The following is a 16,161-nucleotide window of genomic DNA, read 5'->3' as shown; positions in this document are numbered from 1 at the left end:
AAAAAAAAAAAAAAAAAAAAAAAAACCCATGTCACAAAGTTTTGCCTGGTTCATTCCATAGGACAGTTACTTGAAAATGGTTAAGAATCCAAATACTGGGGGCTGGAGAGATAGCACAGAGGGTAGGGCGTTTGCCTTGCACGTGGCCGACCAGGGTATGATTCCCAGCATCCCATATGGTTCCCTGAGCACTGCCAGGAGTAACTCCTGAGTGCAGAGCCAGGAGTAACCCCTGTGCATCTCCCAGGTGTGACCCAAAAAGCAAAAAAAAAAAAAAAAAAATCCAAATACTGATTTAAAATACAACTCACTGGACCACAGAGATGATTTAGGAGCTGGGGTACATGCTTGGCATGCAACAGACCAGGTTGGATCTCCACCCACTTCAGTCCCCCTCCCAGCACTAAGCTGGGAGTAGCCCCTGGGAGTGATTCAAAAATAAAAACTGAAACAGCAAAATAGACAGGTTTAGTAGGAAAGGGCTGATATTCCTGATGGTGCAATACTTCTGTTTACATTTCAAAGGATCAGGAACTTCCCAGATCACACAAACTACTTAGCTTCCCATGAGGTTATCCAGATTCTCATCTTTCGTTTTGTTTTTGTTTTTTAGGCCACACCCAGTGATGCTCCAGGGATCACTCCCGGTGGTTCTGGGGGACCATATGGGATGAATTTGGGTTGGGATGCAAGGCAAGCTGTACTATCTCTCCAGCCTGAGAATTCTCATCTTCTCAAGCCATACCCAAAGTGAAAACTGCAATTCTTATTGTTTGCTTTTTGTTAGGGGGGCCACACCCAGCTATGCCCCGCGCTTATTCCTGGCTCTGTGCTCAGGAATTACTTCAGGCAGGGCTAGAGGGACCATATGGGATGCCCAAGATCGAACCTGGGTTAGGCCATGTAGGCAAAGCAAGCACCCTACGAGTCTACTATCTGATTCCAGCCCTGAAAACCCCAAACCTTTAAGAGTATACACCTTCAGCACAGAACTCATTTTTTTTAATTTATTTTTTGCTTTTTGGGTCACACCCGGCAATGCACAGGGGTTACTCCTGGCTTTGCACTCAGGAATTACCCCTGGCGGTGCTCAGGGGACCATATGGGATGCTGGGAATCGAACCCGGGGTGGCCTCGTGCAAGGCAAGCGCCCTACCCGCTGCTATTGCTCCAGCCCCTCATTTTAAAGGGCCAAAAGACACATCTCAATATCAACCATGAGTTTAAAAAAAAAAAAGATGAAAAAGTAGGGGACAAATAAATCTGCCTGCCGGGAGTAGAAAACGCAAAACCAAGCACAGTCAGCAAAGCTCACCCTGCACACTGGCAATCACACAGAAGCAAAAGTACAGCAAAAGTGAGTAACGCAAATTAGAGGGAACGCGTCGGACAAAAGTGAATCAAAGAGTGAAGAACCACAAAAGGCGGACTAGGTGGCAATGAAACGCCTCGCTGGTTGCACACATAATTATCTGGGCTAACCGAGCCGCTGGGAGCTTATCAAGAACCTAAACTGTTTGGGAGGGGGGTGGGGTGGGGAAATCACAACGCTCGACAAGCGGTACAGGCAGCAAAGTAAGAGCGCCCAAGAGTCTCTGAAACCCGAAAGAACGTTTCTCCCACCCCCACCCCCCGCTCCCGCAGCACACACACCTTATTTTTGTTGGCTTTCACGATGCACTCCCGCCACCTCCTCCACCAAAAAAAAAAAAAAATCCCACCCAGGAAACACCAAGTCCGGCAGAATTGAGTAATCCGAGTAAGTTTCGAAAAGCATTAGAAGACTCTATTTCTAAAGCGTGCAAATCAGAGACCACGACGCGGTGGGCTGGCGGGGGGGGGGGGGGGGGGGGGGTGCGGTGAAGGGTTGGTTAAGGTGCGCCTGGAAGAACGGCCGCCCCGGGACCCGGGAAGGGGGAAGGACGGCTGCTGGAGCCGGTCCTCGCATCCCCGGGGTGGGGGAGGGGGAAGCCGGGATCTGACGGCGAGAAACGGCCGCGTTACGGAAGGACCCCCGGACCCGGCCACGCGGAGCTTCCAACTCGCCGGGCGGCCCCGCGGCGAGCCCCGAGCGCCAAGTTCACAGGACCGGCGGGTCGGCCGCGCCGCTACGGGGCGGGGCGAGGGCCAGTCCGCGAGCGAGCGAGCGAGCGGGCGGGCGGCCCCGCAGCCCCACCCCAACGGGGGTCGACCTCGCGCGGCGGCGCCTCGAGCCCCCCACTCCCCCCTCCACCCCCACCGGCCCCGCGGCGGCCCCCGGCAGCCGGCCTCCCCGGCCCCTCTCACCGAACGCTGCAGCTCCCCCAGCCAAAACGAGGCGCGCTCCTTGCCGCTGGGGTCCGGGTCGTGGTAGAGCGCCTGCACCGCCTGGTACACGAGCTGCAGGGTGGGCTTGGCCCCTTCCATGCTGGCGGCGGCCACCGCGCCGGCCCTCGTCCAGAGCCGTCTCTCCGGGGGCTGGCCCTCTGCCTTCGCGCCTCCTCACTGTGTCGGCCACGGCCGCTCCCAGACTGGCGCCATCTCCTCTTTGGCCGTTACCGGGGCAGAGGGGGGGTTCTCCCTGGAAGTCGCCCCCCTCGGAAACAAGAGGTTTGAGCGTATTCCGGTTCCTGGGCCTTTTTCTTTCGTTCTTTCTTTTTTCTTAACCGAGGCTCTTCCTTAAAACAGTCCAGGCTTCTTGAGTCCCGACGGGGGTGCCTCGCAACCCCCCACCACCACCGCCGTTACCGCCGCCACGACCGCCGCGGACTGGAGTGTCCGCTGCCCGGGCCCGGCACCACACTAACCACGCTCCCTCCAGCACGTTTACCCGGACCGGAAGAGGCTGCACCGACCCCCTTTGGCACACTTCCGCCTGGTGCGGTGCAAACGACCTCCTTCCCGGCACGCCTCCTCGGCTGTCTCCGCCCCCTCCCGGAAGTGTCCCGCCGCGTCCAGAGCGGCGGACGAGGGCTCGCCTGGGCTTCGCTTCATTGCTGGCCGCCCACCGGAGGTCCTGAGGCCACGCGTCGTCCACGCCCGAGCCGCCCCCCTTCCTACATCCCCCATCCCGTGGCAGAGAATCCTTTTGTGACCCTCATGGACAGGGTATGTCCATTTCATTCAGCCATCCGTGGAGGGGCCACTGCACTGGACATCTGAACCTGAACTTTAAGACAGTTTCCGTGCTGATTCCCAGTGCCGGAATTAAAAAAAAAAAAAAGTATGCCATCAAATAACTCATTTTATTACTAGCTTGCAAGACGTGCCACGTTGAAATAAATCACTGCTTAGTGTCATCGGTCAGCGCCCCTCCAGCCCCCACTCCTTTCCATAAAAGTTCTTATGTCCCAAAGGGTTGTACATTCTGCTGCTCAGGATATTCTGAACTTCAGAGTTATTCCCATATTGGTGTTCTTTTCTGTATGTGCCTTTCTTATCAAATCAAAAGTGTTCTAGCAATTCTTAGTTCACAAAAGAAAATGGAATCTGTACTATGGAGAAATTGGGGCAAAAGGCAGAATGATGTGAAAGGATTTCCCAACGTTGCTGCGATTACAGTAATAAATAAGTGCTACTGTTTGATGATGTAAAAGCACTCTAGTTACAAGGTCTCATTTAATCCTCTTAACTAAATAAATCCTCATTTTATGGAATAAGAAATTGGTAATGTAATTTGCCCAAGGTTACACAGTTCTTAAATGATCAGGATTTGGGTTCAAATCGGATTCTCTCCAAAACCTGCCAAATAGTATAATAGTACAAGCCACATCATTTTGTGTGTTTCTTTTGTCTTTGTTTTTGGATTACACCTGGTGGTGCTCAGGCCTTACTCCTGGCTCTGAGCTCAGCGATCATTCCTGACTGGGCTCAGGGAACCACATGGGGTTCTGGGGATCCAACCAGATCAGGGACACGCTGTGCAAGGCAGGGACCCTGCCTGTTCCTGCTGCTGTGCTATCTCTCTAGTCTCAACTATTCCAATTCATTAGAGCTTCAGTTCAATTTTCAGACTGAGATAGAAGTTTTGAAAGTTTAAGTTGTGCTTCATTTTTGTTTGTTTCAGGGCCATGCTGGTTAGTGCTCAGAGCTTATTCCTGGCTTTGCAAAGATCACTCATGGCAGTGCTTGGAATATCATATAGCATGCCAGGGATTGAACCCGATTGGCAAATGCCCTACCAGCTGTACTATCTCTCCAGCCTGAGATTATTAGTTGTGTATCTTTTTCATTGGTGGTGGTTGATTTGGTTTCTGGATTTACTGCTGCTTTGAGGAAAGGCACAACTGGGGCTTATGGGGATCAATTCCTGACCCTGTGCTCAGAGGTCAGAATCAGACTTGGAGGACCATGTGGTACTGAGGATCATACTTGACAAGTATGCAAGATAGGTGTCTTCTATCTCTCCAGCCCTCTATGACTTTTCTGCTGTTGTACACTCTTAATCAGTTTATTCAGGCCCAAGATAATAAAGCGGGTAGGGCGCTTGCCTTGCATGCGCAGACCCAGGTTTGATCCTGTCATCCCATAAGCTCTCATGAGCCCCGCCCGGGGAATGATCCCTGAACACAGAGCCAGGAGTAAGCACTAAGCACTACTAGGTGTGTCCCCCCCACCCCCACCCCCCAGAAAAATCATTTTATCTTGTGATACAATCATAGATGGAAATGCTTTAAATTGCTTCTTAAAGGTTAGAGGTAGACAAATTTTACATCGCAAGTGTAGAGATAGACAAATTATATGTTTGAGCTTACATTCTGGGAAATATGTCTGATCTTATTCTAAACATGTTCAGTGTATTCTTTAGTTTCTGTCTTTGAACTCCAGTATCTACAAATCCCATCGACAGCCAAGACCTAGAGACTATAAAACCCTGCTCCCAGAAGAGAAAAGTGCAGAGTCTCCTACCTCGGCGCCTAGCTGTCCTCACCAGGGCCCCTTGGAGGAGGGTGGGTGGAGTTTCCCTCCCCACCCTGAGCAGAGCCCCAGCAGCTGAAGACCTCCAGTTCCAGCCACAGCCATGCTTAAGACCACTCTCCACACGTTCGGACGAGCCTCACGCATGAAGGAACCGGCAGAGGAACCCAGGTGTGCGGGACCCAGGCCATAAATCTCCAAGCCTGCTGGGATTGGGACTGGGTCCTCCTCCACCCAGATTCCCCATCTTCCAGTATGTAGGCGTTACAGCCACCAGCTGCCCCAGGCCGCCTTGTAATCCCATCAATGGCCAAGACCCAGAGACTATAAAACCATGCTCCCAGAAGCGAATGCGGCCGCGTGACATCTTATTATCTAGTTCTTACTCTGAGGAACCTGGCAGGCTACCAAAATTATCCTGCCCACACGGCAGAGTCTGGCAAACTCCCCGTGGCGTATTCAATATGCCAAAAACCAGTAACAATGATGGGTCTCATTCTCCTGACCCTGAAAGAGCCTCGAATGTGCCACTTTTTAAAATCTTGGGGCTAGGACGAAGGAGACATTACTGGGGCCTGCTCAAGGCAATCGATGAACAACAGGATGACAATGATACAGTGATGTACAAATAAATATAATTTTGCTGGGGCTGGAGCTATAGCACAGCGGGTAGGCCATTTGTCTTGCACGCAGCTGACCGGGGTTCGATTCCCAGCATCCCATATGGTCCCCCAAGCACCACCAGGAGTAATTCCTGAATTCAGAGCCAGGAGTAACCCCTGTGCATCGCAGGTGTGACTCAAAAAGAAAAAAAAAAAGAAAGGAATCCTCTGGAACCCTCTGAAACAGCACAAAATAAAGCTCTTCACTTTCAAAAAATATATAATTTTACCTCTTTCCTTTTTTGGGGAGAGGAGGTCTGGGTCACACCTGAGGTTCTCAGGGGGCCATATGGGGTGCCAGGTATTTGAACCAGGATCAGCAGAATGAAAAGCAAGTGCCTTAACCTCTGTAACTATCTCTGGCACTAATTCTTCCCTTAGAATCTGGATGCTTTATTTATTTGTTTATTTAGCACCTATATCAATGTAAATGAACAAACGGTAAGGACGAAACCATTTCACTTCTCACCAGGATGAAAGAAGAAAAGACATAACATATATATACACACACATATGTATTTATATATAAAATTTAGGAAAGCACTGCACTGTAGCACTGTCCTCCCATTGTTCATCAATTTGCTCAAGCAGGCACCAGTAACGTCTCCATTGTGAGACTTGTTACTGTGTTTGGCATATCGAATCTGCCATGGGGAGCTTGCCAGGCTCTGCCGTGCAGGCGGGATACTCTCGGTAGCTTGCCAGTCTCTCTGAGAGGGACGGAGGAATTGAACCCTGGTTGGTCGCATGCAAGGCAAACACCCTACCCGCTCCAAAACCTAACTAATTTAAGGATGGGTATATGAACAGCCCTCTCAAATTTTGTATTACAGTTTAATTCAAATTTTATCTAGAAGAACAAATACCTGGTGGTATATAGAGAAACAAAAAAAAAATAGAATCACCTGTGGTTTATAAACAAAACAAGAAAATAGACTATCAGATGAGGAAAATTCGTTGACCTTTGCAAAATTGAGGTTACCAAGGCTAATGACAGAAGGAGAGGAAGGAAGAGGACCAGAGCTGATGAAAGAATGGAGATGGAAGGTTTGAGGCTGCTGAAGGGGCAGTAACTTTGTGGATCAAAATCATAAGAGTAAACACTGCAGCGATTTTGGTTTTGGTTTTTGGGTCACACAGGGTGGTGCTCAGGGATTACTCCTGGCTCTGCATTCAGGGATCACTTATGGCAGGGCTTGGGGGACCATATGGGATGTTGGGGATCGAACCCAGGTCAAGGCAAACACCCTTTGTTACTATCTCTGTGGCCCCAAAAGTTAACACTATTTAAATACTGATTTACTGATGTAAATTTCTGATTTTATCTTTACAAATTTGCACAGTGGGTAGGGCATTTGCCTTGCACATGGCCGACACGGCCGACCCGAGTTCGATTCCTCCGCCCCTCTCGGAGAGCCTGGCAAGCTACCGAGAGTATCTCGCCCGCACGGCAAAACCTGGCAAGCTACCTGTGACATATTCGATATGCCAAACACAGTAACAAGTCTCACAGTATTACTGGACCCGCTCGAGCAAATAGATGAACAATAGGAGGACAGTGACAGTGACAGTGATTTACATTTCTCGTACTAGTGAACACTACTTCCTTTATCACTTGTGTTGAAATAGTGCTTTTCAAGTTTTCTGTCAAAGGTGCCCAAAGAAGACAAATATGTGACTAGTAGTCCTAAATAGCCCTCAGAGAACTTGAACTAATTTTGTTTTGTTTGTTTTTTGCTTATAGCCACTCCTGGCAGTGCTGAGGGTTTCCTGTTGGCCACTCAGGGAGCACTGCTGATAGGACTCTGGGAACTATATGGGATGTTGGGGGATCAAACTCAGTTTGGTTCCATGCACGATAAGCATCCTACCTGCTGTACTATCTCTTCGGTCCCAAACCTGAACTAATTTTGAAATACTACATTTGACCTCCAAAACTCCTGAAAATTTTAATCTCATACTCCACCATGGAATCATACTAAATAGTGATTTGCTTCAAGATAAGGAAGGATGCCTGGCCATTTTATTTATCATTGTGTAGCCAAGAGGATTGAAAGCAGGACCATGAAAAGATTCCCATACACCTGCACTCATAGCAGCATTGTTCATGATAGGCAAGAGGTGGAAGCAGCCCAAATTCCCATGAGCAGATGAGTGGATAACAAAGTAGGCTGAATAAGTACAGTGGAATATATTCAGCCTTTGAAAGAAATTCTGACGCGTGCTACATCATGGAGGATCCTTCAGGATACCAAGATAAGTGAAATGAGCCTGTCACAAGCAAGAACTTCCAAGGCATCTAAGGCAGTCAAATTCCCAAAAATAATGTATCGTGCATCAGGGTAATTTATGGGGTGTTCTCGGGGGGAAAAAGTTTGCATTTGGCATGGTGAACATGTTCTGGAGATAATGATGATGATGTACATGTCTGCACCCAGACAGTGAACATAACATGCCTGAACTGAACACACAGACTGACAAGTCTATAGCATATATTTTCTTAATAAAAAAAATTTTAAACGATATTTTACAACAGATGGCCTTGTTTAGATGGTCAAAGGAAGCAATATCTACTGTTCGGCTTGACTTGGTTTCATTTATGGAAATGTTTATCTAGTTACCTTGTAATTATCCTCCTGGGATTTTCTGCTCAGAGAATCACCCCAGTCCTTAGACAATAAGCCACAAACAAGCCAAGACCGAGGCAGGCAGGACGGCTTGCAGTGGGCATCTATTGTACCTCAGGGGTTTCCTGGGTCAGCCAGCCAGGAGCAAGCTGAGTCCCTATCCTGTCAGCTTCCAGTGTGCTGGGCTCAGTCAAGTGCAAAGTGAAGCGGCGAGGTCCCTTCCACAGAACTCTCTCAGCTGGTTTGTGAGCAAAAGTAAGAAAGCAGTGTGTAAGATTGCTCCATGGGTGGAAGGCTGTCTCATGAGCTGGGGAAGAAGGCAGCTGGGATAGAGAAGGGATCACTAAGTCAATGATGGTTGGAGGGATCGTTCAGGATGGGAAATGTGTGCTGAAAGTAGATAAAGGACCAAACATGATGGCCTTTCAGTGTCTATATTGCAAGACATAATGCCCAAAAGTAGAGAGAGAGAAAGAAGGAAACTTTCTGCCATAGAGGCAGGGGGAGGGGTGGTCTAAGGGGTGGAGGAGGAGGGATATTGGGACATTGGTGGTGGAAAATGTACACTGGTGGAGGGATGGGTGTTTGATCATTGTAAGACTGAAACTTAACCATGAAAGCTTTGCAACTGTATCCTACAGTTAAAAAAATATTTTTAATATAAAAAGAAAAGAAAGCAGCGTGTGTGTGGAGGCAGGTGTTGGGCAATCTGAAAATGTGGTGTTGTGTGTTGGGAGCCGTTGGCAGAAGGCCACTTCCAGGACTTCCAGACTGCAGATGAAAGGATCTCTCTTAGGGGAGCTCACTTGCACTCTGCACACTACAGGGCCCACCTCCAGCAGGCTCACTGCTCAGGGAGGGACTCCCTCTTGAGCTCCAAGATAAAGTCCAAACAGTTCTTTTTCTTTCTTTTCTTAAAAAAATTGTAATGAATCACTGTGAGATGCAGTTACAGACCTACAAACTTGCATGATTACATTTCGGTCATACAATGTTCGAGTACCCATCCCTCCACCCATGCCCATTCTCCATCACCAATGTTTCCAGTGTTCCTTCCGCCACTCCCACTCCTTCCTCCCCTGCCTATGACAGGCACATGTCCTCTTACTCCCTCTCTCCTTCTTGGTGTTGTGATTTGCAAGACAGGAACGAACTGGCCATCATGTTTGGTCCATAGTCTACTTTCAGCATGCATCTACCATCCCAAGCAAGCCCTCCAACCATCATTTACTTAGTGGTCCCTTCTCTATCCCAGCTGCCTTTTCCCCCAGCACATGAGATCGGCTTCCAAGCCGTGAAGCAATCCTCCTGGCCCTTATCTCTACTGTCCTTGGGTGTTAGTCTCCTATTATGTTACTTTATATTCCACATGAGTGCAGTAATTCTATGAGTCCAGGCAGTTCTATTCATGGCACAGCTATTTCTGAATTCAAGAATTAATACCGTGGGGTCACAGTGTTTTCTTTTTTCTTTTCTTTTTTTTTTTTTTTTGCTTTTTGGGTCACACCCAGCAATGCTCAGGGGTTACTCCTGGCTCATGCACTCAGGAATCACCCCTGGCGGTGCTCAGGGGACCATATGGGATGCTGGGAATCGAACCAGGGTCGGCCATGTTTGCTGCATGGAAGGCAAACGCCCTACCCACTGTGCTATTGCTCCAGCCCCCACAGTGTTTTCTTAATGGCAAATGAAATAGTACAGGGGTAGGGAGCTTGCCTTGCTCACAGCAGATCAGGTTCAATCCCTGGCATCACATATGGTCTCCAGACTCTGCCAGGACTGATCCTTGAGTGCAGAGCCAGGAGTGAGCCCTGAGCATCACCAGCCGTGGGCCCACACTCAGCCGTATCACACCTCCAGTGGCAGCCTCCTCCTCTAAGTGGCACAGGTCATGGCTGGGGCCCTTGCATGCTGCTGAGCTGACCAGGGCTCACTGTTCCTGTGGGGCTCATGCACTTGTGTTGAACTGTCGTGTTAGCTGGGCTGGGGCAAGGCTGGCACCCTTTCTTGGTGGTGCTCACACACACATGCACACACCTGGTTGTGTGAAGCCAAAAATTGCTGAGGTGCAGATGGGAGACAGCAGAGCTGACAGACTGAGATAGCAGAGCAGCCTCGGACCTAGCACAAAGAAGATACATGGGATTTGAACTTGTGCCCATGCAAGACAGGTACCTTAAGCCCTTGCACAATTCCTCCAGGTCAACGGTCTTTTCTCTTTTCTCTTTTTTTGGCAGGGAGGGGTGTTAGTCCAGTTGGTTTTCAGGAGGCTTGGGGGTCACCACAGGTAGATTCTCTACCAACCAGGCCGGTGGTGCTTGGGGGGCTCCCAAGTCACTCTTGGGTGGGCAGTGGAGGGGGTGAGAGGGGTGGGGAAGGCTGCTACCTGGGTTACTCCTGGCTCTGCACTCAGGAATTATTCCTGGCAGTGCTCGGGGGGACCATATGGGATGCCGGGGATCAAACCCGGATCTGCCGTGTGCAAGGCAAACACCCTCCCCACTGTGCTATCGTTCTGGCCCTTAACCTGCTTCTTACAAACTGAAAGCATATGAACGCTCCAGGGAACGCATCCATACTTGTTAGCATATGATTGACACAAAGGAGTGGTGCGAGCTAGCAGCTGTGTAGGAGGCCCCATATGGTGCCAGTTTCCAGGGGTGCTCATAGGCTCCTGGGCACGAACAGGCCAGAAGTGAGAGCCCCGCCCTGCTCCCCAGTGTTGCAGGAGTCTTGCCCCCAATTCTCACGAGACCACACGCGGCTGGAATCTAGAACTCTCCCTCTGGGTTTCTGGTCCCCGGGGTGCCTTTCCTGCTGGCAGCTGGCCTTGGCTCCCCAGGCACTCATGGGAACCCCAGGGGGGAGCTTATTTACCATCTTCCAGGAAGCGAGCAGAGCAAAACCCACCCTGAGATCCTTTGGGAAAAGCTGGAAGTGACCCAGCTTCGCTGCGCCCCGGCTGCCTGACCCCTTCCTCGCAGAAGTGATATTAGTCCGAAGTCACCGGGTACTTTGTGTTCAGGGTGGAAACCCAGCTAACAAATAAAGGGACATCTGCTCCTTTATTGCTCAATTCCCCAAATGTCAGCGTTGGAAGATGTTGGAAGGCATGATGGACACACGTGTTGGGAGAGGAGACAGAATATCTGGGGGACTGTGTGGAAGAGACCCCCAGAGAGTCAGAGAAGGAGCCCAGAGGTGAGTCTTGAAAGTGCTCCCTGACCAAATGAAGGGTGTTTGGAGGATCCTCCCAGGAGGGGAGATGCATGTTGAAAGTAGACTATGGACCGAACATGATTACCACTCAATGCCTCTTTTGCAGACCACAACACCCAAAAGGAGAGAGAAAACAAAAGGCAATGCCCTGCCACAGAGGCAGGGTGGGATAGGGGGAATGGGGGTGGGAGGGATACTGGGATCCATGGTGGTGGAAAATGGGCACTGTTGGAGGGATGGGTATTTGATCATTGTATAATCGAAACCCAAGCACAAAAATTTGTAAGTCTACAACTGTACCTCATGGTGTTTCACTAATAAAAATAAAAAAAAAGAAAGTGCTCCCTGTTGGGGTGGGGACCTAGCTCAGGCTACAGAGTATGCACAAGACCTGGCACTCTGTGGCCCTTAGGGCACCCTGAATGGGCCTGGCGCTTCCCACTTCCGCTCCCAGCAATGCTGGGCCTGAGGAGCACCTTGCCACCAGGTCCTGGCATTAAACCACCAGGCCCACTTGGCCAAGTATCACTGGGAATGGCCCTGGGGTCCCCTACACATTGCTGAGGAGTCTTCCACTAAATAAAACAAATACCCAGCTGCTCCAGACACTGACCATGCAGTCCTTGAGGGCTGTTTCCACCCTTGTGTATTGGGTTGACCATTTTTCCCCCTTTGTGGTTCCAGGGTTCTGGGGCTCTAACCCAGAGCCACACCCATGCAGAGTGGCACTCTTCAGCCTCACCCCTGGGCACCTCGGTCCCTGCTGTTACCTCTCACCCAAACTCATGTTCAGATATTCTTTGATGCAGTCAAAGTTAAAAACCTTTGCTCCACAAAAGTTGGTTCAGAGAATGAAAAGACAAACTCCAAAAAGTTGGGGTCATATTTGCAAATGATATATCAATTGAAGAATTTGGGATCAGAATATACAAAGAATTCCAGAAAGCCAGCAGGCTACAGGTGATGAAAACCATGGTTTTTAATACCTCAATGGAATATAAACTCTTCTCAACATGGGACTGGCATAGGAGGTTCTGCTAAATAAAACGTTTGGGTTGACAGTTACCATCCAGGTGCCGAAGAGGTAGTTCAATGAGCTGAGCTCATGCTTTGCTTATAGGAGGCCTGGGTTCATTCCTGGCACTGCCGGCTCCCCTGAGCACTGCTGGAACAACCCTCCAAACACTGCCAGGTGTAACCCCCCAAGTCCCTCAAAGGATAAAATTATTGTCTAAGTGGCACACCTATAATAGTTACCCAGTTTCATTACTTTATATTTGAATATGTGTATATGTATTCAAAGGAATAATAATCTAACTCAGAAAGTAATATTTACTATTAGAAATATTTACTATTTACATAAAAGTTACACACACACACACACTCTACCTTACTTACATGAAAGGTTTAAGGCAGGCAAAACAGGTACTACAGCTGGAGCAGTGGTACAGTGGGTAGGGCATTTGTCTTGCACGCGATTGACCTGGGTTCAATTCCCAACATTCCATATGGTCCCCCAAGCACCACCAGGAGTAATTCCTGAGTGCAGAGCCAGGAGTAACCCCTGTGCATTGCTGGGTGTAACCCAAAAAGCCAAAAAAAAAAAAAGGACTGGTATTACCACACCCACTTGATGAGGAAATCAAGTCTCAGAGATGTAAGTAACAGAGATGACAGAATTTACAGCTAAATCTTTTGAGAGCAAATCTAGTTATTCTCTCTCCCTAGATCCAGAGAACTGGGAAAACAACTCTGAAACACTGAAACTTAGCTGAAGGTGTGTAGAGGGCAGCCAAGATGTGACTTAAAAACCGTAAACAAACTTACTAGGAAAGAGACAGAAGCTAATTACAATGAACAAGTGACACAAAGAGACATTTCTTCAGAGAAGATAGAACAAATGCACCCAGAATGAGGGTCAGCATCAGTAATCAAAATAAAAAAATTATTTTTAATTTATTTTTGTCCCCATGAAGGGCCTGGGGACAATAGTGGAGGGAACTAGACACGTGGGTGGAGTTCGAGAAGGGCTGGAATAGTTGATGTGTGAAATCCTCCTCGTAACAGTTCCCAAACCACAGTGCCCTCTCAAAATCACAATGAGTTCTCACCACTTCGCGCCCACCAGGATAAAATATAAATGACAAAAGCCTTGCCTTGCATGGAGCTGACCCCGATTCAAACCCCAACACTCCATAGGTCCCCTAAGCGCTGCCAGGAGTGATCCCTGAGCACAGAGCCAGGAGTAAGCCCTGAGAACAGTCAGGTGTGACCCCCAAAACAAAGCAAAAAAATCATATAGGATAAATGTTCAATCATATAAATGACTCCTGGCCATGTCTACATATGATATGTAGAGATATTATAACCTATGCACTGCAGGTAGGGACATAAAATGATGTAGCCACTTTGAATAGCGATCTGGAAGTTTCCTCAAAAAAGTTAAAAATAGAGGGCTGGAGAGATAGTACAGGGGTTACTATCTTCCCTTGCACCCCACCAACCCCAGTTTGAATCCCTCGCACCACCAGGGACCACTCCTAAATGCAGAGGCAGGAATGGCCCCTGAGCATCCCTGGGTGTGCCCCAAACCCTACCCTAAAAATGTTAAGCATAGAGATATCATTTGAGCCCACAATTGAATTCCTAGATATGTCCCTCAAGAAAATAGAAACATGCACAGAATCAGTGCATGATTGTTCATAGTAGCATTATTCATATTGTGAAAATGACCTAAGTACCCATGTACTGGTGGGCTGGACAAACAAATGTGCTGCACCCATGCAAGGAACATTGATTTCAGCCATAAATAGCACTGAAATACTCTTATCAGCTACAGCATGGGTGATGCCAAGAAATGGTGTTAAACGAAGAAGCCAGACACAACACAACACCTACTGCGTGATTCCACTGTGATGAGACATGTTCGTAATGGGTAAATACAGACAAAGTGCCAATAGGCAAAGATGGAGCAAAGCTGAAGGTGACCCAGCAAATTCTTTCTATGATGAAAATATTCTGGAATTCACTGGGACGACAGTTGACAGGTCTGTCAGACATTAAATAAAAAAAAAACCTTGACTTTGACACTTTAGATTGGGGGAGGGGGAGGATATTGGGGGACATAACAAGCAGTGCTCAGGGGCTACTCCAAGTCCAGTGCTCATAGGTTGTTCCCGGTGGTGCTCAGAGGACCATGAAGTGCCAGGGATCAAATCTGGGCTTCCTGGGGCTGGAGCAATAGCACAGTGGGTAGGGCGTTTGCCTTGCATGCGGCCAACCCGGATTCGATTCTCAGCATCCCATATGGTCCCCTGAGCACCGTCAGGAGTAATTCCTGAGTGCAGAGCCAGGAGTAACCCCTGTGCATCGTTGGGTGTGACCCAAAAAGTTAAAAAAAAATCTGGGCTTCCTGCATAATAGACACGTGCTCACCTCCTGAGCCTCTGAGGCCCAGTTTCTATGCTTTCAAGTAAGTAAGTAAGTAAAGGCCCTCCCGTTGACCATCGATTTGCTCGAGCGGGCCCAGTAACGTCTCCATTGGAGACTTTGTTGTTACTGTGTCTGGCATATCGAATACATCACGGGGAGCTTGCCAGGCTCTGCTATGCGGGCGAGATACTCTCGGTAGCTTGCCAAAGGGGTACAATTTATGCCAAAGGAACTGTATCTCATTACAGTTATGGAAATCATTTATTTACCTATTTATTTATTTTGGCACTTGGACCACACTCAACTGTGCTCGGGGATCACTCCCAGTGGCTCTCAAGGGACAATATGGGGTTCTCAAGGGAATTGCCAGGTGGGCAGTCTGTAAGACAAGTGCCTTCCCTCTGTGTTATCTTTCCAGCCCTATTACTATTGGGTTTTTTGTTTGTTTGTTTCTGTTTTGGGGTCACATCTGGTGGTACTTAAAGGACTTTGTGGAAAGCCTGGGATTGAAACTGGATTGTCCAAGTGCAAGGCAAACACCTACCTGCTGTATCATTGCTCTGGCCCCTCTATTACTATTGGCATTGGTTTTACTGTTTCTTTGTTTGTTTTACTTTTGATCCACACCCAGCGATGTTCAGGGATTACTCCTAGCTCTGTGCTCAGAATTACTCCTATTGGTGGTCAAGTGACCATACGTGACGCTGGGGATTGAACCTAGGTTGGGCTCATGCAAGGCAAATTCCCTACCCACTGTACTATCACTCCAGCCCTTTACCACCCCCTTTTTATTTATTTATTTATTTATTCAGGGGACTATATCTGGCAGTGCTCAAGACTTACTGCTGGTTCTGGACTCAAGGATTACTCCTGGCGGAGCTCGGGAGACCATATGGGATGCTGGAAATTGAAACCAGGTCAGTTGTGTTCAAGGTAAATGCCCTGCTCACTGTACTTTCTCTCCAGCAAGTTCCTCCCTTTCACCTTGATGCTGTCCCCCTCTCTGTCTTTGAGTCTCAGCCAGAGCAAGTCATGATGCTGACACCCTGTTCCAGCGATGCGCTGTATGATTCTGTTCCTTCCCATTTGAATGATCTTCATCTATTTTTGCAGTGCTTAACGCCGTGTTCTTAGAGTTTAATGGGGTGTCCAATCAATTGTATTGAGAGCAGCAGCATTGTTCTGTCAAAAAAATTTTTTACACAGAATCCCAATATAGAAAACAGATCAAAATGGCTTTCAAGAGTTTCAAAGAGACAGTATTCAAATACTGGATGATCTCGCTCATCTGGAGTATATAAAGAAACGAAACAAGTGAATGGGCT

At 48.4% G+C, this 16,161-nt stretch overlaps 1 protein-coding gene across 2 annotated transcripts in view; it reads right to left on the bottom strand.

Annotated features, from left to right (window-relative positions):
• TNPO3 (transportin 3) overlaps positions 1-2,730 on the bottom strand; it is an 85,671-nt gene extending 82,941 nt beyond the window's left edge. The window contains exon 1 of one of the 2 annotated variants that reach the window (XM_056117989.1): positions 2,287-2,730. Coding sequence is in view for 1 of the 2 variants with exons in the window: in XM_056117988.1 (XP_055973963.1) it covers positions 2,287-2,406 (120 nt within the window). In the remaining variant the exon portion in view is untranslated. The remainder of the gene's footprint in view (positions 1-2,286) is intronic. The other variant, XM_056117988.1, reaches the window with a different exon arrangement.
• Positions 2,731-16,161: the final 13,431 nt, after the last annotated feature.

The sequence above is a fragment of the Sorex fumeus genome, unplaced genomic scaffold (assembly GCF_029834395.1).
Source record: "Sorex fumeus unplaced genomic scaffold, SorFum_2.1 ptg000037l, whole genome shotgun sequence".
NCBI classification, from domain to species: Eukaryota; Metazoa; Chordata; class Mammalia; order Eulipotyphla; family Soricidae; genus Sorex; species Sorex fumeus.
This window is presented reverse-complemented; position numbering and strand designations above follow the sequence as displayed.